At 35.5% G+C, this 23,421-nt stretch overlaps 1 protein-coding gene across 1 annotated transcript; it reads right to left on the reverse strand.

Moving 5' to 3' along the window:
• Window positions 1–246: 246 nt before the first annotated feature.
• LOC136809907 (arginase-1-like) lies at window positions 247–21,259 on the reverse strand. The gene is made up of 12 exons (XM_067066470.1): window positions 20,896–21,259; window positions 8,513–8,585; window positions 7,058–7,182; window positions 6,742–6,809; window positions 6,163–6,223; window positions 5,277–5,372; window positions 4,930–4,967; window positions 4,582–4,638; window positions 3,644–3,748; window positions 2,574–2,650; window positions 1,160–1,219; window positions 247–824 (listed from the first exon to the last, which is right to left on the reverse strand). Exons 1-12 carry the CDS (start codon window positions 21,034–21,036, stop codon window positions 646–648), a joined length of 1,080 nt encoding a protein of 359 aa, XP_066922571.1. The 5' UTR covers window positions 21,037–21,259; the 3' UTR covers window positions 247–645.
• Window positions 21,260–23,421: the final 2,162 nt, after the last annotated feature.

Raw genomic sequence — 23,421 nt, forward strand, 5'->3', positions numbered from 1 at the left:
TAAAGAATCAAATTTTAAAAAGCTTAAAAGACTAAGTAGGCATGGCTTGCATAAGCTTCAGCTTGAACTGAACTGAACAATATATCGGATAAAGCCATTCTCAGAAGAAACGAACTCGGAGGAGGCGACCTTTTTTCAATGAATGATTTGATAAGCTAACTTCGAAGAATTACTACGCGTTGATGAATTCATTTGGCAAAATGATGGCTTGACGTCAGCGCTGAGGAGAAAATGTCTCAGTTAAAATTGAAGTGCAATTTGGGGAATATTATCAATAAAATTATCCAGAAGAAAAATGTACATGATTTATGAAACCGTAAAATATAAATAGTTTTGTAAAAAAAATATAGAAAAATAAAATAAGGATTAATAACTGAATCAGGTTCTGGCAAGATTTGTAAATAAATTCTCGCCTTTCCATAAAGAAAGTGTCTTTATCATTACACATGGGTCTATCTATACGTTACGTTAGCAATTAAAAATATGAACGTTGAACGAAATACACACAGCACATTGCAAACAGCTTTGTCCACTAGGCAACAATGCATCACTCATCCAGGGTGATGCACATTGGTCCAATCACTTTCAAGTGCAACATTACCAGAATACGTAGTATATAAATTTTCATACAAGTTATATGCGACTTTACGATGATTCTTCAGGAGCAGCATATTTGAACTTCCGTTTAGCGACATATCCGGAGCGATGTTTTCCGAGACACGCTTCAGTAATTCGGAGAGCTGTTTGCACTGTTTTGTGGGCATCTTCTTCACTAGTTCCCAGGTAAGGGTTCACCTCCACGATATCCAATGCACTTAATAAACCTGCCCAAAAAAAGGAAAGATGGTGAGTCGATTTTTTTATACAGTAGGAGTCTCTTTAACTCGAACCTCTATAACTAAAATGTCTTCTTAACTCGAACAAGTTTTCTCGTCCTTCACTTAGCAATGTCTTGTAAACTAAGTTCCATAAGTCGAAATTTTCCTTAAATCGAAAAAAGTTGTGTTTCCCGTGCGGGTTCGAGTTATGGAGACTCCGCTGTATTTCCGATATTCTATATTTTTACATGAATCTAGATAATCAAAGGAACTATTATGTGTATAGGACATTGATTTTTCTAATTTTTTGGAATTTTGTTTTGGTCAGTGAAAAGTCTCACCCGTTTTATTAATGTGTTCACCGATATATAACCCTTCACGTAATGTCAAACCACCGTATACTAAAAATAAAAATAAAAGAAAACTTGCTGAATGAATACTCAAAAGCCACTACTATTTTACAAACTCTACTTTTTTACAAAGTAAAACAGAATGCAGAGATACATTTTTCTTAAAAAGAATCTATCATTGCCAAGAAAGAGAAACCTGTTCATTGTAATTATTCAATCGTGGAAATGGGGAAATAAACGCTTTTTTATAAGAATGGTGTAAATCCATTTCATCATGGGTATTCTTTTTTGGGAATATCATCCTAAAATAATCTTGCAGCATTCTTAAGTTAGGATCCTAATTCAAACTAGATTTAACATTTAGTACATACGCCTCAAGCATAAAATGGCATTTTTGTGAAAATAGTGAGCATTACTTGGGGGTAATTGACAATTCATAATTGAAAATGCTCTAAAAATGGCATTCTTAGCTTGATCGCAAAATTCCATGATGGATCATGGACCTACCTGGTTGTGCATTTAACACATATATAATTGATATCTACGTGAGCGTGACCATTAAACAATCATTCAGAACACAAATAGTGACGATCTATTAAAATGAGTCGTTTGTTTCTTATAAAAAAAACATTTAGAAACTAAAATTTCATGCTCTTGAAATATGTATTCTTTCATATTCAAGACTTCGTGAGCAAAAAAACATCCATCTCGTCAAAAAATTGAGTAATTTGGCTAAGAACATTAATGTATGCTTATTAATAGTGATTCTTATAGATAAAGATGCGTTTTTTGAGCCAACAATTTTTTTTGCAAAATCCTGCTTGAGCCACCTATGATGGTACCCTACATTCATGCAAAAAATCAGAAAAGATTAATGATCCAATTTTTCACAAAGTCCAAAAAACCCATTTTTTAGCTGTTTTTTGGCCCAAATTTGCCCAAAAAATCTTTTTTTCGAAAATCGGGCTCCGTCACATTCGAGGGTTTATAGTTACACATCTTTGTGCAAAAAATCAGAAAAAACTAATGAGCCAATCTCGAGAAAAGTTGGTAACGAACGAACGAACGGACGGACGGACGAACAGAGGTTAATTTATAGGACCTCCACCGGGGTAGGTCCAAAAGATGAAAGTCTACAGTTGGTATCAATTAGTATTTTCCTGTGCTTAATTGTAGGGGTGGTACTCTGGGAGAAAATCCATAAAATCGGGGGGGGGTCAATATTAAGTGATTTTTGAATAATTTTCCCAAAAACCGCTTGGAAAATGAAGGTTTTGACACTTTTTCAGGTAAATTTTATGAAAGTGGGGGGGGGGTCATTATAAAATGCTATTGAGGTGATTTCCCGAAAAATCCATCCCCGACCCCATCCCCTAGAATAGATCGGGAAAAAGAAGATGCAAACCTGCAGTCCCGGTGCTCGGTGAATGAATAGGATCCAGTGAATCAATATCATAACTCAAATGAATCGGTCGATCAAGTCTACATTTAAACATCAAAACAAAATTTATATCATCATTAAGGACTAAAGGTGAATACCGCAGCGACTTTTAAACAAGACTGAAGCTTTTCTCAATGGTAGATTTGTTCCTTCGATCAAACGCTATACATTTCAATTCATTTAGCTTAGAAAATATCTTTTAGTATCATCATAGTATAAGAAAGCCGCGGCTGGAATGATGACGCTATTGTTTTTGTCGTAAATGGATGTTCTATCTGTGTCTCCGTGGTTTATAAGAACTAAGTCGAAAGTAACAAAATCCCTAACCTTAAAAGTGTTCATAATATTCAATTTAAGAACAATTACTTTTCAAATCTCAAATTTTTCTTACTGCCCTCTCTTATTAGCTTATTTGAAGTATATTTTTATAAATTCCAAATAAATTTTTATAAATTTAGAACCAAATAACACACATTTTATTAAAAGAACTAATTTTCAAATGTTAAACTTTGAATGTTTGCTGTCACCTCAATACTGTTGTTTTTCGAATGGAATTTTCACATAATGCAGCTTGAATATTTATTTACTAATACCAGTAATGATTTTTCAGAATAATCAGGAAGGCATTTCGAGGCACTCAATTTTCTTCAAGTTCTTAAAGCACTGACATTCTGACGTTCTAGTACTTTTAAACCAAGAGTCTTTTCTTTTACTTTGATGTTATGAATGCTTGAATTATCAAGAGATTTGCGTTTATGAGCAAAATTACGTCTAACGAGGGAGTTTGTTAAAATTCAAATTAATTTGACAATGGAAATTGTCACTGAACCATAAAAAAATTCGTTTTACGACATAGATAGAACAACAGAAATTCAGCTGTACTCATTCCAGCCGCGGCTTTCTTATACTATGGTATCATTTAGATCATAAACAGTGTAGAAAATCATGCAACAGACAAAAACAACATAACACACAATAAAATAACTATAACAAAATCTAGAAAATTCGTAAAAAAACAAATTAGAAAGTTTTACCTAGGATTAATAGATTCTATAGCTCTTTCAACAACAGTTGCAATTCCATAACGATCAACTTCGTGCATTGAAAATGTCAGTATACCAAGTTCATGTGTGATTGAACTAAGAAAAATATAGTTACTTTGCTCAGAGTAAGCATTGGGCTTTCCAGAAATATGTATTCCCTATGTTGAGGAAGTGTTACGTTCGTCCGGGTGGTGGAACAAATAAAAAATCTAGGGAATTCTTGTTTTTTAGAGGGCAAAAATCCAGGGTGTTAAGTAAAATATGGTGGAGAATCCAGGGTGGTCCAAAAATGCGAAATCAAAATCCAAAGGGGTCCTGAAAAATTGAAAATAAGATCTAGGGGGGGGGGGCACCTTTCCCAAAAAGACATCCTAAATAGGGGCTACAAATTTTTCCTGGGAAAGCCCGTTTTTCTTATTCCTTTATTGTTCAATGTATAGGTGAAAATCTTACAATGATTTTCTTAAATAAAAAACAGTTGAAGATCTTTTTAAATTCACTTCTGTATGGCTAACTCGCGGGTAACATACCATCCTAGTCCTCCCAAACCAAACTGAGAAAGGTTGAAAGGTCGTTGATTAAGCTCCAAAATATATGCAAAGCTGTTTTTCAGTTTCGCTTTGTTACGTACGTTCCAACGTTATGGAATATGACGTTCGATTTGCGTAAGCTATTGCTTTCATAGTCTATACAAGAAGTCATCACGGCTTTTTTTCTACGCAGTAGAACAAACCAAACGGAGTGAAAATGCCGGTTTTTGGTGAGGTACTCACTATCGCCTTCATAATTTGAACATTTTATGGCTTATTTTTACTACAATAAATATAACTTTTGCAAAACCCATGGCGTTTTTTTAAACACCTCTTTTTTACGAACCTCACGGCATAACCTGAAGAACCTCTATTGGGAAATATGACGAAGATTCTTACTATTCACCAGGGTCAGTATCTCTTAAACCAATATATGCAATATCGAAAGGTGTCAAGCTGAAAGAGAAAATCATTGAAATCAAAACCAGTGAAGTTATAATAATTCTTAGATATACCTGCTAAGAAATCTTACTCTTCGGTTTCTAATAAACGTAAGGATGTATTAAATTTTCGGATTTTTTCCAATCCCCTGGACCTACCTGAAAAAGTCCCTTTTAACTACTCTAAATAATCTAGTTTTGAATAGATTGCTGTATTTAGTAGGTGAATTATTCGATCTTGGATTAATTCAAACATGTTTTATTATGGATATGGAGTTCCAAACAAAAGCATAATAAGAGGCCTTACCAAGGTTGTGCCCATTCGTATCCAGGCATGTCTTGCACCTTAAAATGAAAAGGAAGAATGTCACTCATACAAAACTTATGCATTATAGAAATTAAAACATACGATGGAATGTAAAAATATAGGTTTAGCTTGTGAAAGACGACTTAAACGTAGACTAGAGTATATACTTCTAGCTGAACTTTGCTTTTTATGCAAAGTTTCGGTAAATCTAATGAAGGGTGATTTAATCATGTCATCCAGTCAATCTATTATGTGGACCCGCTGGGCTAAGAGTCAAATTAGGGTAAAACATGATCTTGACGAGAGCGTTACAAAGAAAAAAAATCAAAAAACAATCTAATCCCTACATTAGGCAAACCTTTGACTAAATGAGACAGACACATGCCATGCATATTTTTCGAGCCAGAAGTCTCGTAAGTGTTGATATCATTGTGTGCATCAATCTAGAAAAATCAAGATTGGAATAAAAACATTCACGCTTCAATAAATTAAGAGGGTATAACTTGTATACCATTCAGGGGCTTTCTTGGATGTTGGGTTTCAGCAGTAAAGGCTGGTCTCCTATTGCACGCGCTTCGAACGTACTTTTCGAGCAAAGCTTCCACGCTATTGGTCAAAAAGAAAATGAAGCAACTCAATTGGCGCGATCTGACGTAGCAGTTGAAAAAAGTTGAAATGTGTTCAACCCACTGACCTTTATATACCCTGGACCAAGCTTCTCAATCCCAGCCAAGCAAAATCTTTGATCGGAGTTTTTTGAAAAGTGGTACCCTAATGGCGGCACTACTCGATAGCGGTGTAAATGTATTGAGAGCGCTAGGTCTACTTTTCCTCAAATTCTTTTGATGATGTAGCGGCGTTAGACGTTAGTTTTTAACATTGCATTGGCTTCTTCTCGGGTACCAATTCCAAAAAAACTCCGATCAAAGATGGCGGATATTGCTTGGTCCAAGGATATATGAAGGTCAGTGGTTCAACCTTTTTTTCGAGCGCGCGCTACATTTTTATGACGTAATCTTTTTTCCAAGCAAAAATGATTGAAGCCAAAAAGTGCGATCACAAGTGGAGACCGTAGTAACTTTATTGGATTTGATATTGTAAAAATCATCGAATGTCGGTTACTTAAAACTATCTTAATTCATCATCACAGTAATTTTTTAGACCGTCAACTATCATCTCAGTTCGGCAAGTTGCATAGAATGACAGCGCTGAAAAATTTCAAAATTATTTTACCCATAGTAAACAAATGTTACCACGAGCTCTTTGATGTCCCATTATTGTTCCTGTTGCAATACTAAAAAATTAAAACATTTAAGTAAACATTTTCGGTTCATTGATACCCATCAAATTTCATCAATTTTCAGCAACGGGAATTTTTTATTGAAACTCAATACCTTCAGTTAGTAGCAATTAGAAATGCTGAAGTTAAATCACTCCATGGGTAAGTAGAAACTTTTGAAAGAAGAAAGTAATTCTATCAACTTTTTAGATTCAAATTGACAAAATTCTGAAATCTTGTGCTGTTTTTCAGAATCACTTTGGATATTTCAGCTATAATTTGAAAAAATGATTAGAAATTTTTGAAAAGTGCAACAATTTAACTTGGTTGTTCTTTCTAAAAAAAAAAATCCCGTATCTTTCAAAGAAACCATCGTAAAGGAAATAAACTTAGAAACTGTCTGAAACTAGCACAGAAATATATGGAGCTTCATGCTTCTTCATTTACAAAAAGTTCTTAACCCTAGTTAGTTGTCAGATATTATGGCATAGAGAGATAAAAAAAAGATGAAGTAGGATTTGGACATTAGTCACCTATGGTCACCACCAACAGTGAGTGCAATGTGTTCATTTTTCACTGCTTTTTCAACTTCATTAGCAATCTGTTAGTAGTCAAATAATTAATAAATTATTAATTCTATATGTTATTAAACATGTTTTGAGATTCTATAAAGCATAAAGGATGGGTATCATCTCAAAACCGGTATAAAAAAACAAATAATAGTCTGCCTCTCGAATTAGAATACCTGGTTGAACGAGCCACAATTTAAAAGAAAGGAATAGTTACTGCAAAACATCATTGATATATTTTACCAAAGCCTAACTTTTTCTTGAGGAAGAAATATCTTACATTCTCAGACACTTTTCCACAAACTTCAACGTTTTTCAGCATATGCCCTCTGTAATTTGTTAAAGTTGGATTTTCACAAGAATTCTTTTCAACAGAAACGTCCCCATGATCATGAACATTTCTTCCTAAAAAGTTAATATTATCATAGGTACAGATAGATTTTGTTTATCAAAGATTACAAAAAATGTTCTTGGAGATAAAAAAGGCTATGCTGATTGAAATGTTTTGGTTGGTTACAATGGTATAATTGCACTTGAGTCCCCCGGGGGGACTGATTTTTTCAGATCTAAATTGATGATCTTACTTGTGAAAAAATTGGAAATAAATGAAATGAAAACTCACTTATTTGATGGCTACTATTACTTTAGAATAACCCCTTTCTATAATGCTTTTAAAGAACGGACAATACTTGGGTATGGAATATAAGATATAATAGTGTATCTTCCGTTCTTTAGAATAACCTCTTTGTATAATGCCTTTAAAGAACGGGCAATAATTGGTAATGGGCAGTGCAGCCGTCTGCACGGGAAAGAACGAAAAAGAAAATGACTGAGAAAACTAAAAAAAATACACAATATAAAAAGATGTTTCAATTTTTCAAAAATGCAGTTGCGCTAAAAAACCATTTAAAGATTCTCCGAATTTCATTAAAGTCTCTGGAAATCTATCAAAACACTTTACAATTTGTTTTCACAAGAAAGATCTTTCAGCTCCCTGATTGAGCATGTGCTTGAAAAGTTCTGAAATTATGGGCAGAACATCTTCAAAAAGAAGAGTGCATCTAGCAATGCGTAGGACCTCAGAATATATAGAACTGTAAAAGATGATTGATGGTAAATTACTTTATCTTTACTTGCAGTTTAGTCCCGCCAAGTACTTGACGAGACTGTATTTCAGTCCCGATAATTTAATGACGGGATTGAATTTCAGCCCCGAAAAATACCTAAACGCTAAAAGTCTTATAATTAGTACGTATTAATTATTTATAATTAGCCCCGTTCTTCCCTGTTTTCAAAGTTCAAGCCGCCAATCCTTCTTTTAAATGACTAAACTAACAAAAGGAAAATTATTGTTCAGTTACTATATACTTGCAGTTCAGTCCCGCCATTTTTCTTCTTTCTTAACGATAATTCTTAAACATTTCGTCGGGATTGAATTATAATCCCATGTCGGAACTCAACTACAATTATGCCGTTACAATGCAATCCGAATTACAAGAGCCTGACATTGATTGCCTGTGCAATTTTTCTTTGCTATTTCTTTTATACCCTTGTATAAACCTGCTGATTCAAACGCTTGCTTAACATTTAAATACCTTTTTACAATGCTCTTCCCATTTTGCAGAAAAATATTTACATACACTTTATGACAGAGTAACACCTTGCCAATGTATCGGCAACTACAAAAAATAATTAATTGTATCCAAGATTTCCAATGAGTAAAGAAAATACAAACCTAATGCCTCTATACAGTCAACCAAACCAGCATTTCGCAGAGCTTTTGGACCATGTTCCACTCCGGCTCTAGGCTGAAAAAAACAAACGATTTTTACAATTACACTTTCCTCATAAAAAGTAAAATTTAGAGTTCTATGAGTAATGCAATCAATAATGTGAATGTCTCAGTATAAAAACATATAAAACAAATTCCTGTTTGGGTAAGCTGTGCCAAATATCTTCAAGAAACGTCCAAGCTTAGAAACTGCTCTCTTGTTGTACAAGCTGTGGATTGTTTATTTTGAATGTAATTGACCAAGTATAATCACACGCATTAAGCTTTATCCAAAATACACTTTTTTTAATCATGTTGAATGTTCAAAAACTTCAGCATTAAAAAAAGGGTTGTTTTAAAAGGTGGTGCCGTACCATGGGGTACCCCAATGGTGTACCTTATGGTCTATCCTGATTTCTTATTCCCACAGCATGATAACTTACTATCTTTGTAGATAAACTGACTGTTCAAGCCTTAAATACTCCCCAATAGCAATAACAATTGTTCCAGAATAAAATTTCAATGAAAAAACAACATTTTCTTGTTTTGTATACCATACGCGGAAGAATCTCATGTAGCGCCGTCGATTCACAAAAAATCTTTGCGCGGGCTTTGAAATTTTACAGACCAGAAAACGTATTGTTTATGTTATCTCCCGATATTTTCCGATTGTGGTTAGACAGCCTGCTTTTTTTTAGCATCAAAAGACCACAGGCTAGTAAGTTTCCATCATTTTCATTGTATTATTTTCCAGTCTGTTCTGTATATTTTTTTTGGGGTAGACCATAAGGTGCACCATTGGGGTACCCCATGGTACGGCACCACCTTTTAAAACAACCCTTAAAACGATATTCAATAAAACAAAAATACATACTTAGTAAAAATATGTTCTAATTCTATTTTCGTGTCATATCTCAAGTGGAGTCCTTTTTTTCACTTTTTGGAAAATTATCCTAGGTTACTGTAACACGAAAATTAAGAAATTTTTTGAAGAAAAATTGTTTCTTTATTTGAAAAAATTTTCTTCAAAATTTCCACATCTCAAGTAAAATTTTTACCATATTAGGCAATCACTTTTTTATTTTCTGGTTTACGGACATTATGAGGAAAAGTTTTGGACAGGAAGATGGAGAAAAAATTAAAATAAAATTGATGTTTAAATTTTTTTTATTTTCTTTTTAAAGATCTGAAATCAGGGGAAATAAAATAATAAAATAAAATTTTATGAAATTTTCTAAAGTATAGATTTTTTAGATTTAAAAACAAAAGAATAAAGTGCAAGATGTTGTATACTTACTTGGAATACTTGGAAGTGCTTTCAATGGTCTTCCATCTAGGTGAACAATCCAATGTCCGCCTGCCGATTATTGATTTGATGTTTGATTGAGTTGGACACAGCATTTGTTGTTGCACCTGGAACGTCTGACTGGTTGATATAAGCACAAGGTTTTCAAGGATCTTCCACATGTAGATGATCATGTATCTTTCACGTCTTCTTTCTAGCGAATAAAGCTTGAATGCCTTCAATCTTGACCAGTATGATTTTTCAGGGTGAAGGATTTTTCGAATGAAGCTCCACTGGACCATTTCAAGACTTTGTATATCACATTTTAGCCATGGGTTCCAGAGTTGAGAACAATATTCGAGTTTTGGAAGAACAAGAGATTTCCAGAGAGTGAGCATTGGTGTAGCTGCTCTTGTTCTGAAAGTTCTCAGGATCCAGGATAAGGTTTAACAAGCATTGATAACAACATTGTTGATGTGGTGTTTGAATTTACAATCATTGGACATCAGTACTCCAAGGTCTTTGACATATTCATATTCTTTGATTTCAGTGTTGCTACTGCTTGTGTAGTGTGTTTCAGCTTTAACTTCAGTGTTTGGGCCATATCTCAGCAGCTCAAACTTGACAGCATTAAACTCCATGTTATTGTCATCTGACCATACATAGACTGAATTTAGGTCTCCTTGAAGTTTTTGTGTATCCTCAACAATTTCTATGCATTTGATGAGTCTTGTGTCATCTGCAAAGCTTCTTGTCGAAGAGTGTTGAACTTTTTCCAGGGGAGGGGGGGTCGGCACTAAGTTGTGGGGGCCAGTGCCAGGGGGTGGTCTGATAAGGTAAGTAAAGAACAACTTAGTACATGGTACTAAGTAGTGGTCCTAATTGAAAAAACACTTTTGCAAGTTTGTATCAAGGGACTAAATGGTGGTCTCAATCAGTGGCGTTGTGGGAAAATTTTTCTGGAGGGGCCAAAGTCAATTTTTTTTAAATGGCGCCCCCCCCCCTCCAATTTTTCAAAGTGGTGTCCCCACCCATCCTTTTCTAAACTTTTACCAAATTCATTTGCCTAGGCATAATGAGGAAGGAAATATTTAGTGGAGAAAAGTAGAATTATCTTTGATGAATGGAAAAGGGAAAAACAGGCCCCACCATGGTTGGGGCCGACTAGAAAATTTTTTTAAATCAACTGCCAAGATACCTTAAATCACTAAATAAAAATAGACAAATTTGAAACTTGCTAGAGTGAAATGAAACTTAAAGAAACAATGTGTTATGCGAGCGAAGCGATGCGAAAAAATAGATGTTTTATGATTTCAATATTGTTGTCAGCAGATTGGTCTTGGGACGCAGTTAGCTTTACATTTAATAATGCTATATTCTACACAAAAAAAACTTGTAAATTAGCTAGATATCAAAGAAGTTACCAATTAACTGTATTGCGAGCGAAGCGAGGGAAAAAAATTGCAAGTATTTTAAAATTATCTCAGTAAAATTGGTCCTGGGCGCAATTTAAGGCGCATAAAGTATGATTTTTAAGATTGGGGCGTTTAAAAAAATCTCTTTTGGCGCCCCTTGCTCTTCGGCGCCCCTTCAAAAAAGCTCCGCTGGGGGGGCCATGGCCCCCCCGGCCCCCCCTGCCACAACGCCACTGGTCTCAATACCAAATATGAGGCATCAAGTTAGTATCTGGTACTCAAAATCCTGCAAAATCACAAAAAATGTTCTTTAACTTTCTCTAGACTTATCCAATTTTTAAGAAAATGCAAGAAAATAAGTTGAAGAGAATTTTAATCCAATAGTATACTTCAGTAGCAAATTAGATCCAGGCTGCCCCAAAGTTTTAGCCACGTTTTGGCGAAAAACTCATCTCCAGGCCCCAAAAATCAAAATTTTTGATAAATGAAAAAAACACCCCAGATATTCACTCAATGAACAAGTGTGCCAAATTTCAGCCAAATCCGACAATTTTTGAAATCCTCAGGTTGCCCCGAAGTTCTATCTCCTAGCTATTCTTATTTCTCATTTTTTCGAGACTAGTTTATAGTAGTTCTTTTTATTTCTTTGACAAGCTTATTATAAATTAGTTTTTATTTGAAACTTTCTTTCTTTTGATTTAAAAAACATTGGCTTGAAAATGATATTTGACTTGGCCAAGCTTGACAGGAATTTTTCCTGAGATATTAAGGGTGGTACAGAGTGGTGTGGTATGTTTTTTAATACAGTGTTGTGAAGTTTTTTAGAAAATTTAAAGGAGGTGTACAGAAAGTACAATTACTAAGAATTAAAGGGTGGTATACCTATTTTGAGGGCGAAAATCAACTTAGTAGAGGTTACTTCATGGTGGTGTGTCATTTCTCAATGGTGATATCAAGATTTTTCTGGGTATTAAGGGGTGGTATACCTATTTAAAGGGGTAGATTCAACTTAGTACCATGGAGTCCCATCCACTAGTACGGTTTGATAGCGATTGGTTAAAAACGATTGTAACCATTTCAAGATTTTTCCACCAATACCAAGATTTTGAACTTTGGTACAGTGGGGGTTTCGCATGTCTTTACGTGTGCGCGAAGCTCGGGCGTTGCGAGTACATAATGTATAGGTGTTAGAAATCCAATTTATTCAGACTCGTTCAATGCGAGTGCTTTTGATTCCCCTCCCAACACTCAACTCGTACCTTTTATGAAAGGCCTATTTAGTTTAGTATAATAGGTACGTGCTATTCAACCGCTGATTAATAGGAAAGCATAGCTATTTATTTTGAATTAATAGGGAAGCGAGTGAGTATTTACTGACGTTTCATATTTAAAGGCCTCCTATTTTAAGTAAAGAAGATACAGCTGAAACATTTGTTTAAAGTCTTTCAATGTATTTATTGAATAATAAGAGCGTCGAAAAGACGAGATAATATAAACAATATTCAGGGTTCCAATTTATAGCTTTGCACTTCACAAAATGCGAAGTGAATTTTTTAGCGATCCAAACAGATTCCCTAACTAAAAATGCAAAATTAAAAAACTACAAGAAAACACCTATTTTGGTACTTCTTTCATTTGTTTATATATTGCTTTATAAACTCGCTACTTCGCTAATTTATTCACTCGTTTATCTATTGCTTTATCAACTTGCCACTTCGCTACTTTATTCACTCGTTTATCTATTGCTTTATCAACTCGTTATTTCTCCACTTTATTCACTCGTTTATCTATTGCTTTATCGACTTGTGAGTTCGCTAATTTATTCACTCGTTTATCTATTGCTTTATCAACTTGCTACTTCGCTACTTTATTCACTCGTTTATCCATTGCTTTATCAACTTGCCACTTCGCTACTTTATTCACTCGTTTATCTATTGCTTTTTTATCAACTCGCTACTGCGCTTCTTTATTCATTCGTTTATTTATTTGTTTATCAACTTGCTACTTTGCTACTTTCTTCATTCGTTTATCCAAGGATTTATTATACACTGGATATACTAAAGTCTGTCCAGATATAATTGGCAGTGGAAACAAGAATGCCTGTAACTTTTGATAGTCAAATATGATTATGGAAATTTTTTTTGCTTGTTTTAGAGAATCAAAAGCGCTATATTTGAATGTATTTTTGGTTGAAAAATTCGCGATTTTTAGCGGTTAAATTTGCGTTTGTAAAAATTGAGCTTTTTTTCTACTTATGCTATAATGTTCATTTTTACACCAGTGGTAGTTCAACCTTAGATTAAGAAGTTTGTTAAATCTCAAGGCGAACAGAAAAGTCCTTCAGAAGATATGGGACCTGAAATACCCCTTGGTAGCACTTTTCTGTGAAGTATCAAATCTCCAACTTATTACTAAAAACGGGGGTAGTGATATGATGAAACAGTTTTTCGATCATAGCACATTTTACGATCTCTTTAATGACCTCATATCCAAACTGTGTTTAGTGTTTTGGGAATTAGCAAAGTTCTTTAATGACTTAAAAATAACAAAGGCAATATAAGTTCTTGCTTATCTTTTCAAGGAAAACAATTAAAAATACTGTGATTTCACTTCGTTTCGAAATAATCAAAGATACCAATAATACTAATGCACCAACACTTAACACTTTCCAACTTTTAATTGCACTGTTCAAAAAAGATAACATAACCCCCGTTTTTAGTAATAAGTTGGAGATTTGATATTTCACAGAAAAGTGCTACCAAGGGGGATTTCGGGTCCCATATCTTCCGAAGGACTTTTCTGTTCGCCTTGAAATTTTACAAACTTCTTAACCTAAGGTTGAACTACCACTGGTGTAAAAATGAACATTATAGCATAAGTAGAAAAAAAGCTCAATTTTTACAAACGCAAATTTAACCGCTAAAAATCGCGAATTTTTCAACCAAAAATACATTCAAATATAGCGCTTTTGATTCTCTAAAACAAGCAAAAAAATTTCCATAATCATATTTGACTATCAAAAGTTACAGGCATTCTTGTTTCCACTGCCAATTATATCTGGACAGACTTTAGTAACCGATTTTTGTCGATTTCTCGTGTACTAGCTATGTCCGCAGTAATGATATTATTGTTCACTCTCCTTCCCTCATTAAATGATTTTTCGAAGCATTTTTATTGCATTACTTATCGAAAACCACTCATCCAACTCCCAAATGAAACTTAAATCTTTCCTGTGAGAGTCAGATTCTTCTATTTAATTGCTAATTATAAGTCGTTATGACGTTTCAAGCTGTGAGAAAGATGCAAAAGACGTGTTGTGTATAAGAAATTTAATGTTGACACCGGAAATTTTCAAACTTCACCCTCAAAAAAACCACCTTGCCACCACGTGCCTCCAAAGGATTTTCGTACCACAGTGGAGCCAAGACAATCAAGTCTTATGTATGTTAATTTCAGCTCTTCTGGGGACAGTCTTGGAAAGATATTTCCAATTGAAAATTTCGTGCCACTATAAGCATTTTGTCTGAATTTCCTGTTTAATGATGTTTTTCTCACATTAGATTTCACAAATGTATCCAGCTTGGAATGCTAGCCTTGCTTTCAAACTTTCTTTCTGCAAATGTACAAAAAGAAAGAGCTAGAGAACTTTTTAAAAATAAGACTGATAAACATTTTTAAAAATCAGACATCTTCGAGCCGCCATGACAGTTGTCCTTTGCGGACAAAGCTAGAACATCAATTGTTTTCTGAAACAATGAAAATACAATGATCGCTCTCCATCGTTTTACGAGTCGTTTATCCAGTGTATAATAAATCTTTGGTTTATCTATTGTAACTCACTACTTCGCTAATTTATTCACTCGTTTATCTATTGCTTTATAAACTCGCTACCTCGCTAATTTCTTCTTTCGTTTATCTATTGCTTTATAAACTCGCAACTTTATTCACTCGTTTATATATTGCTTCATCTACTCGTTACTTCAAAACTTCAGATCTTGCTTTGTCGCTATAATCTCTGACTTCAAGTCTTACTTTGCTCCTTTATCTCGCTTTGCTCAAAAAATAGGGAAGCTCCTAAAATTTATAATTCGAACCCTGATATCAGACTAACATTGTAATAGTATATAAAGGGTAATAATAAGCTTATAAGTAAATGAAATTAGAAGAAAAAAATGTAATCTAAAAAAACCTATGCTATGGGCTGAAATAAAATATCATCTCAGAAATAACATAACCGATGACATAAGATCAACTAGTTGATGGTATTAAAAGCTTTTGGGACATAGTTGGCCAAGCGAAATGCCGATACATTAACCCATGGACGTTAACCATATAAACAAAGTATTGCCAATAGTGGTTAAACGAGGGGGTAAAGCTTCAGGGCACTTTTTTGTTAACGTTGTCAGTGTGAAAAAATAAGGGTTAAAACTTTTTTTTCCAAAACGAATCTTCCAGAATAAATTTCTGGACAGGGGAGACAAGTTAAAATATCCAGTATTTGTATATTAGAACGTCACATTCAGATTAGGAAGTCTTAATTCAATACTTTTATTAAATTTCTAGTTGTTTCATTTAATTTCATTTAATTTTCTATATTCAATTCTTTTAATAGCAACAACATTTGTTTCCGTTGTTTCTTTACTACATTTCGAAATTTTAGACTGAAAGAAAAGTAAAAATGAATTAAAAAGGAGAAAAGTTTACTTTCTTTCATTTGATTTCAAGCCTTTTAGTTCCATCCTAAGCACAATACATTTTTATAAAACGATATAAGCAACTGTTAAGCGTCCAACAATAGGAGCACTCGCACATAAGAAGACTTGCGACACTCAACACGCAGACTATTGTTTTCTGTTTGCACTACATAATGGCTCGCAAATTATAATAGGCTTTTGACCTGTTTTAAATAGCTTGAGTGTCCCTATTAATTCGAGGCTACGAGTCGCCAATAAATAGGTTTTCAATAGTGAAAGAAGCCGCTTGCGAGTTTCTGACACGCAAGGTTCGCGTACGTGTAAAGACATGCGAAAGCCCCACTGTAAGAGCGAGGTTCAAGTCCACTTTGTCAAATGCTTTGGAGAAATCAAGGTAGACAACATCTGCATTCTTGCCTTGCTCGAGTAGAGATAGAATCTCATCGTAGTGTGACAAAAGTTGACTGAGGCATGATCAGAGCGAAATCCATGTTGATTTGCATTGAATAAATCGTTCTCTTCAATAAAGTGTGTCATACATATGCTTTCGAAGAATCTTTTCGAAAATCTTTATTAGGTGTGAGGTGAGAGCGACTGGGCGATATCTTTCGGGTTGAGTTCGATTTTCTCCTTTGTGGATAGGTACAATGAGAGATTTCTTTAGAGTTTCAGGGGTCTTTCCAGTATCGAGGCATTTTCTCCAAAGGATGAGAAGAGGTCTTGATAGTGATTTTTTGCAGTGTTTTAGAAAAATTGCAGGGAAGCTATCTGGTCCAACAGCAGAAGTATTATCAAGTTCATCTATCATATCTTCAAAGTCCTTTCTTGTTATAGTGGGATATCTTCCATCTGCACTGGTTGGTCAGTTGTTGAAGGGGGAGGATGTTTGGGTGTGCTGAAGACTGAGCTGTATTGTTTGGAGAGAATATCTGCCATCTTTTTTGGATCACTGATAAGGTTTTCTCCATCAATTAGCGGTCCAATTTTGTTTTTGACTTTTGCAAATTATTTTGCATATGAGTAGAAGTATTTTGGGTTTTTCTTGATTGCTTTTATTGCTCTATCTTCCTCAAATTGAGATGAATGTTTATAAGCTTTTTGAAGTCTTAATTCAATTGAAATTAGCTCTTTTGTGAGTTTATTACGTCTTGAAGGCAAAGTGGTATGAATTTTAATTCTTAAAAGAGCTTGTTTATCCTTTGTCTTCTTCGCGTCAAGTTAATTCTAAGTCTTTGAGAAGGGTCATATCTTTTTTGCTTTACTCTTCTTGGTGGAACATGATTTTGTGCAAACTCTATCATTTTAGGTTCTTCAGGATACGATGCTTGTTTTGGGATACACAAGGGCCATGCTATGTGGGGTAAATTGAAATCTCCACCAATAATTACATCTGGTGTGGGACTGCTGCATCAAGTTGATCTTTCAGCCAGGTTTCTGATAGGCCAATGAAGATTTGATTGGAAGGTGTCAGAATATCCTTCAAATATGCTGTTATAGATTCAACTGTTTTTGGAGAGAGACCTTGCTTGTATGTTGAGGAAGGAGAAGTAATTCATTGTTGCATTTGAGTCATTTAGAAGTCTTGGAGATTCTTCAGTGGATGGAAGCGGGGTGGTTGTTGAAGGTTCTTTGGAGGTGGTATGTACATTTGCATGAGGGGTGGAATTTCCATTTGTTTCATTGTTTTGTTGATGGGGGATGGGGCTGGTAAAAATCCTGGTAAAATTGGTGTTGGTTGTTATTGCTGTGGAGCCATAGGTTGGTACGTTGTCACAGGGGATTGATGATTTGTTGATATCTGGTTCATTATGTAAGAGAACTTTGTGTCCATTACCTTCATTATCTCTTCTTTCAGAAGGTGGACTGATTCTAAAAAAGTTTGGTCCTTGTTGTTGGTCACCTCAGGTTTGGGCTTCTCTTTTTTTGCCCCTCTTACATGCCTGAGATTACAGTCTTTTTGGTAACAGCAGCCTTTGGTAATTGAAGTTGAGCACATTTTAGGATGGAAGTCTTGACATTGTTTTCCTTCATTGCATCCTCTGGGGGCTTCTTGCACATCCTTGGGTGGTTAAAGGAACAGTTTTCCCTCACAAGCCATGCTTGCAATTCCCTTTAATGTAGAAACGACAGGTCTTCTCCTTTTGAAGCAATGTTTGGTTGTCATTGCCTTTGGGTGAATTTGGTGCAGTTTGTTCAATTTGATCGTCCTTGGGATGGTCTGGTGCAGATGTCTTTTTGCGGGTTTCTTTGGGAAAGTCTGGTGCAGGTATTTCTGTTAAGTCCTCATCAAGGATTGATTTGATCAATATTATCAAGATCTGGATAGATTCTTTCGATTTGTCGATTGGGAAGGTCTGGTATTGGTTGGTAGGGTAAGTTGGTGAATTGGTTTTGTCTTTGGGTTTCTGGAGGGCTGCTTAATTCTGGCTGGGTAGTTGGTGTAGAATCTTTATTCTTTATGAACCTTTTCTTTTTTCCACAATCATCTTGTGGGATTTTGGTTAGTTCACAGGGTTGACAGACGTAATAAAGTCCAGGGAGATTGAAAGGGTTGAAAGTCTTTTTGAAGGAAGCAGTGTCAAATTCCATTGTTGTTGCACCAAGGAGTTGAAGGAAGCATTTACGATGGACTTCTTGGCCACAAAAGACACATGCTAACAATGGAGTGTCTTCGATTTTGAAGCAATATGTCTCATTACATAATGAGCATTCGTCAGGAAGGAGATTTTGTAGTCTGCAAATTAGTGCATTGACATTTGCTGTTTTTTCATATTGTTCTTGATTTTCGACTTTCAGGTAGGCTAAAGTTGATTCCAAAACAGGTTTGTTGGATTTGCCAATGTCTTTAGTAAGTTGATCGAGGGATTTGCCGTATTCATAACATCTAAGGCAAGACTTAACTTCATCATTTGGAGCAGAAATGCACAATTCAGCAATCAGATTCTCTGCAGCTTCAACCTTGTTTTGCCGTTCAACATTGTCAGACATAGTTACGAATAGGGTTGACGTATGGAGGTGAAAGTGTAAGGATTGTTACCTGCTCAGCTGCACATGGAATTCCAAACTCTGTCATGTGCAGCTGATCCTACAGTTTAAGAGTTGACAATCCTTTTGAAGCTTGTGGGAATAACGTGTGCGGGGCAGGGATTCTTGTGCAATCAGAAGAAAGAAGAAAAATAAAGTGACTTAGCTCGATGCTGCACTTAGGGAGGCGTCATATAGATTGTCAGGAGCTTTGTGTATAATTTATTGGAATTGGAATTGTCAGATTTCGTTTTATTAATTGTTTTGTTTTTCTTCTTGTTCTTCCTTTTTTATTTATTTTCCTTATTCACTAATTCTTAATGGAGTGATTTTTTTTTATCTGACCTACCCGATCTCACGGTAATGTTTAAACCTTATTCACTAATTCTTAATGGAGTGAATTTTTTTATCTGTTGTTATAGGTTCCCATTTAGGGTTCACCCTTAGGTTCCCCCATCCCACTTTTCTGGTATATATGCCTATTTTTATATCTACTCTTGAATCACATTAAAGGACTTTAAATAAAAGCGATTACAAAAGAAGAAAAAAAAATGAAGAAAATCCACTGTGTACACAAAGAGTTATATAATTTAGTTAGTTTTTTGTGGATACTGGTGGATAGGGAAATTCCATGGGGAAGTTCCCTGACATTAAGGGAATGATGGAAGTATCTTAACATTGGCAGAATATGGCACAGCTGTGTTAGATCATTTAACCCCTCTCTTTTTTCCCTTCTTTTCTTTTGTTTTCCTGTTTAAAGTATATGTTTTTTTATTTCTTTCTTCTTTTTTGAAGGTCAGAGGAAAAAAGTGAATAAAAGTTTTTGAAATCTACATATATTTTTTTTATTTGGGCAAAAATAACGTCCGCGGATCCGTAAACCAATAAATAAAAAATTATTTGCCTTATGAGCAAATATAAATGCTTTGATAGTGCAGGGATAGTGTTAAACTTATTCCAACCCTCTTAAAAAGACAAAATCAAACAATAATTTTGAGTAAAACAACTTTTATATCTAAAAAACAGCAATTCTAATTCAATCATCAAATTCTGATTCAACAGAATTGATTGAAGATTGCCAATTTTGGCAATAACAATTGTTGTTGACAAGAAAAATAGAATTTACTTTTGCGAATTTGAGGAAAAAACATTTATCGCAAATTGTTTTCTCCAGATAAAATTAGAATTTTTAAACAAAATTTTGCTAAAGAGTTAAAAATGTTCCTTAAATCTGATAAAAAGGGTTTTTCTTTTTGACTTTGATGTAATAATTTTTTTGCGAGCATAAACTTTCGCAAATTACCCTGTTATAATTTTCAAAGACATTAACTTTCACGAAAAAGGCCAAAATTTGTAAAAATCACAAAAGTCTCTGCTCGCAAAAGTTTGTATGTCTAAAGTAGTTAGATAGTTAGGAACATTGGCCTTAGAGCCTCCACGTGCAACTCATCTAAATAGAAATAACTCCATTACTCCTGACTGCAATGCAATTTTTAGGCGCAAACACACCCAGAATATGGCCAGGCCAAGTTCAGGTCATGTTCAGGACTTTTTCAAGTTATCAAAATCGCCAAGTGGCCCAAAAAAGATCAGGTCATACCTAGTCAGAAAATCTGCAGTATTTTTTCTTCCTGTTACTTTTACTTTTTTACAACTACTTTTCCCCATCAGAATCATTAAAGGCAAAATACTTGAGCTCCAGCTTTTGGACTAGGCCATCATGGATCCTAAATAAAGGCTTTCGTCGCTGGCAGAAGTTTCCGGGGGCTGGGGCTAAAGCTATTAGATTAGAAAAAAGTGAGTCACAACCAGATCCTGGTTAGGTAGACACGTGTAAAGACAAAAAAGATTAAGAGGTTTACAAGTTGAAAATACAAAATTCTGACATTTTTCAAATTATCTTCACAGCACACTGTATAAACTACGTACCTGTCCACCAGAAAACGGGGCAGTGATGAGAGCAACGTCTTCCCCTGTTCCAAAACTGACAATACTCCTCTGAGAAAATTGATACTGTTTTGCAAGGTGACTGCAAAATGATTTTAAAAGATGGCTTCGTTTTGACAGCATTTTCTCGTTTTCTTTTTAAGAGAGGCAGTAAATTATAAATGTAGGGTCGGGTACGTGAAAAAATATGAACAGTTCTCAGCTCACAGCTGCTCAGTTCAGTTTGATTAAAAGAACTTTTCAATCTTTTTTTTCAAAAATTTTATAGTGACATCTTGAATGTTGAATGTTGTGATGCGGCATATTGCGGTGAAGGCTTCTTCATAAAGGCGAAAGACATGTATCTATTTTTCGGATCCGGCATGCGGGAATAGTACCGAGTTTATGTATTTGCACTTTTGAGGACGGTGGACGGTAAAAGTGCTGATTTACCGTCGTCCTCATCCAGCTGGTCAGGATCTACTCAAATTAGAACCTGGAACCTTACCGTCTCCGTCGCTGAAAAACACACATACATAAACTCGCTAGTGTCAGGACCTGCAGGCGACCTGGTAGGGTTGGGTATGGGTGTGGTTTGGGTGTGGTTACGTATCAGATTGGCTAGGAATTGGGTTTTTATCAGTTAGGGTTAGGGTTTGAGCTCGAAAGAAGCACTCTTTTGTGATTTTCTCTTAATACAGTCCGGTCTGTAGTTTGTGTACAATATAAATCTATAAATGGCCGTCAGAAACACTAGGGCCTCTAAACCGGAAAGAGTTACATCGGATCACCCAAAGTACCCTCATGTTTTTTTTTTATTTTCTTATCTCTGATCCTGTCTCTCTCTTTTCTGACTGTCTGAGTTTCTGAGTTTCTGAGACTTAGTTTCTCATTTCTGACTGAGTTTTCATACCTGTCAATCATTTGTCCATCAATTTCGACCAACCTAATTATCGCACCGAGTGGGATTCGAACCACCACCAAAGAAAGACCTTCAGATTTGGAAGCCAGCGCTCTATCCACTGAGCCATCGCCGCACAGCAAAACCACGCAATTCATAACATATTATACCAAACTAGCAAAAGTCGGGGGTTATGTTATTAAAATATGGGTAAAAGTACCCCTTTTTTAAACCTGACTGAAATTCGAGCCGTTACTAGCAACCCTGCGGGGCCCAAGGCGCCGAGTATGCACCCGGCACAGTGACAAGCCGTTACTAGCAACCCTGACCCTACCTAACTGTTAGTTAATCAATTCCAAACAACAAAACCCCCGGAAAGGTGACTATCAGCGATCCGTGGATAAAAAAATAAAAAAATGAAAAATAAAAAAATGAAGGTAACTTTGGGTGATCCGATATAACTCTCTCCCTCTAAACCGGTCTATGCTATCTACATAATAATTACAAAAGTGATCTTGAATCGTAACGTAACGGGTGCCTTTTCCATGCCTGAGTCAGTTCTTCTATAAATGCTTTGATTGACTTAGCCCTAGCCCTTAGCATTGACAACATTTTTGGGAGCTGGCTCCACGGACGGTATGCATCTGTAATAAAATGATTTTTTTTGCCCACCCCTTAATCCATCATCTGGGAAATTAGGGATCAATTCGTAATCGTGGATACGATGGGGACGAGTTCGGCGAGAAAACTTTTTGACGATGGTATTTTTGTCATAGAAGTGAAGGTGTTTGTATAATTGAACCATGTCGCCAAATTGTCTCCTAAATTCAAGAGATGGTAAGTCCAGTTTTTGCAGGCGCTGCTCGTATGTTAAATTTCGTAGACGACGGACCATTTTTGTTGCACGCCTTTGTACCCCTTCAAGTAGGTTGACGTGCTTACGCAATCTAGGTGACCATACAGATTGAGCATATTCTAGATGAGGTCGAACAAAGGTGGTATACAGTGTGTAAAATGTCCAGGGACATAATTTCTCGAAGCCTCTTCTGATCACACCGAGAATTGAGTTTGCTTTCTTGACCTGTTTCGATATGTGCTCTTCAAAGGTAATGTCGGAGTCGATCAGCACATCTTTTTCGGGGGGGGGGTTTCAGGGGGTACCTGATTCCGTAATTCCGCCAATTTTTTCTCCAATTTCCGTCACACCGTCTTAAATTGAACCAAAATTCCGTCACCGAAAATTCCTTTGAAATTCAATATTTTTGCCGAAAATTCCGCAAATTATGAAAATCTTTTACCAATTCCGAAATTCCGCAAATTCTTTTGCTAAATTCCGTTTTTCCGCAAATCTTTTTGCTAAATTCCGTTTTTCCGCACTAAAATTGTCTAATTTTCCGTCTCCGTCAGAGAACCCAATTTCCGTAATTCCGTCTAAATTTTCGCCAATTTCCGCCACTCCGTCCGAAAAAAGGGCCGATTCCGCTCCTCCGCCAACCATGAAACCCCCCCCCCTTTTTCAAGGGAAACGTGTTCAAGTTGGTTTCCATCTAACAAGTATGGGTGTGCATGGATGATGTTCTTGAATTTCCCGAGAGTAAGAACATGGCATTTATCTGGATGGGATTTTA

This window comes from Clytia hemisphaerica, unplaced genomic scaffold (genome assembly GCF_902728285.1).
Source record: "Clytia hemisphaerica strain Z4C2 unplaced genomic scaffold, Clytia hemisphaerica genome assembly, whole genome shotgun sequence".
NCBI classification, from domain to species: Eukaryota; Metazoa; Cnidaria; class Hydrozoa; order Leptothecata; family Clytiidae; genus Clytia; species Clytia hemisphaerica.

Bases quoted from the DNA above. Each gene is read 5' to 3' on its own strand.
- LOC136809907 (XM_067066470.1), bottom strand. From the start codon at position 21,036: ATGCTGTCAAAACGAAGCCATCTTTTAAAATCATTTTGCAGTCACCTT. The intron at 6,810-7,057 runs GTAAGATATTTC...GACTACTAACAG, and splicing joins GTGGAAAAGTGTCTGAGAAT to ATTGCTAATGAAGTTGAAAA. The intron at 6,224-6,741 runs GTGACTAATGTC...TTAATTTTTTAG, and splicing joins ACTGTTGGTGGTGACCATAG to TATTGCAACAGGAACAATAA.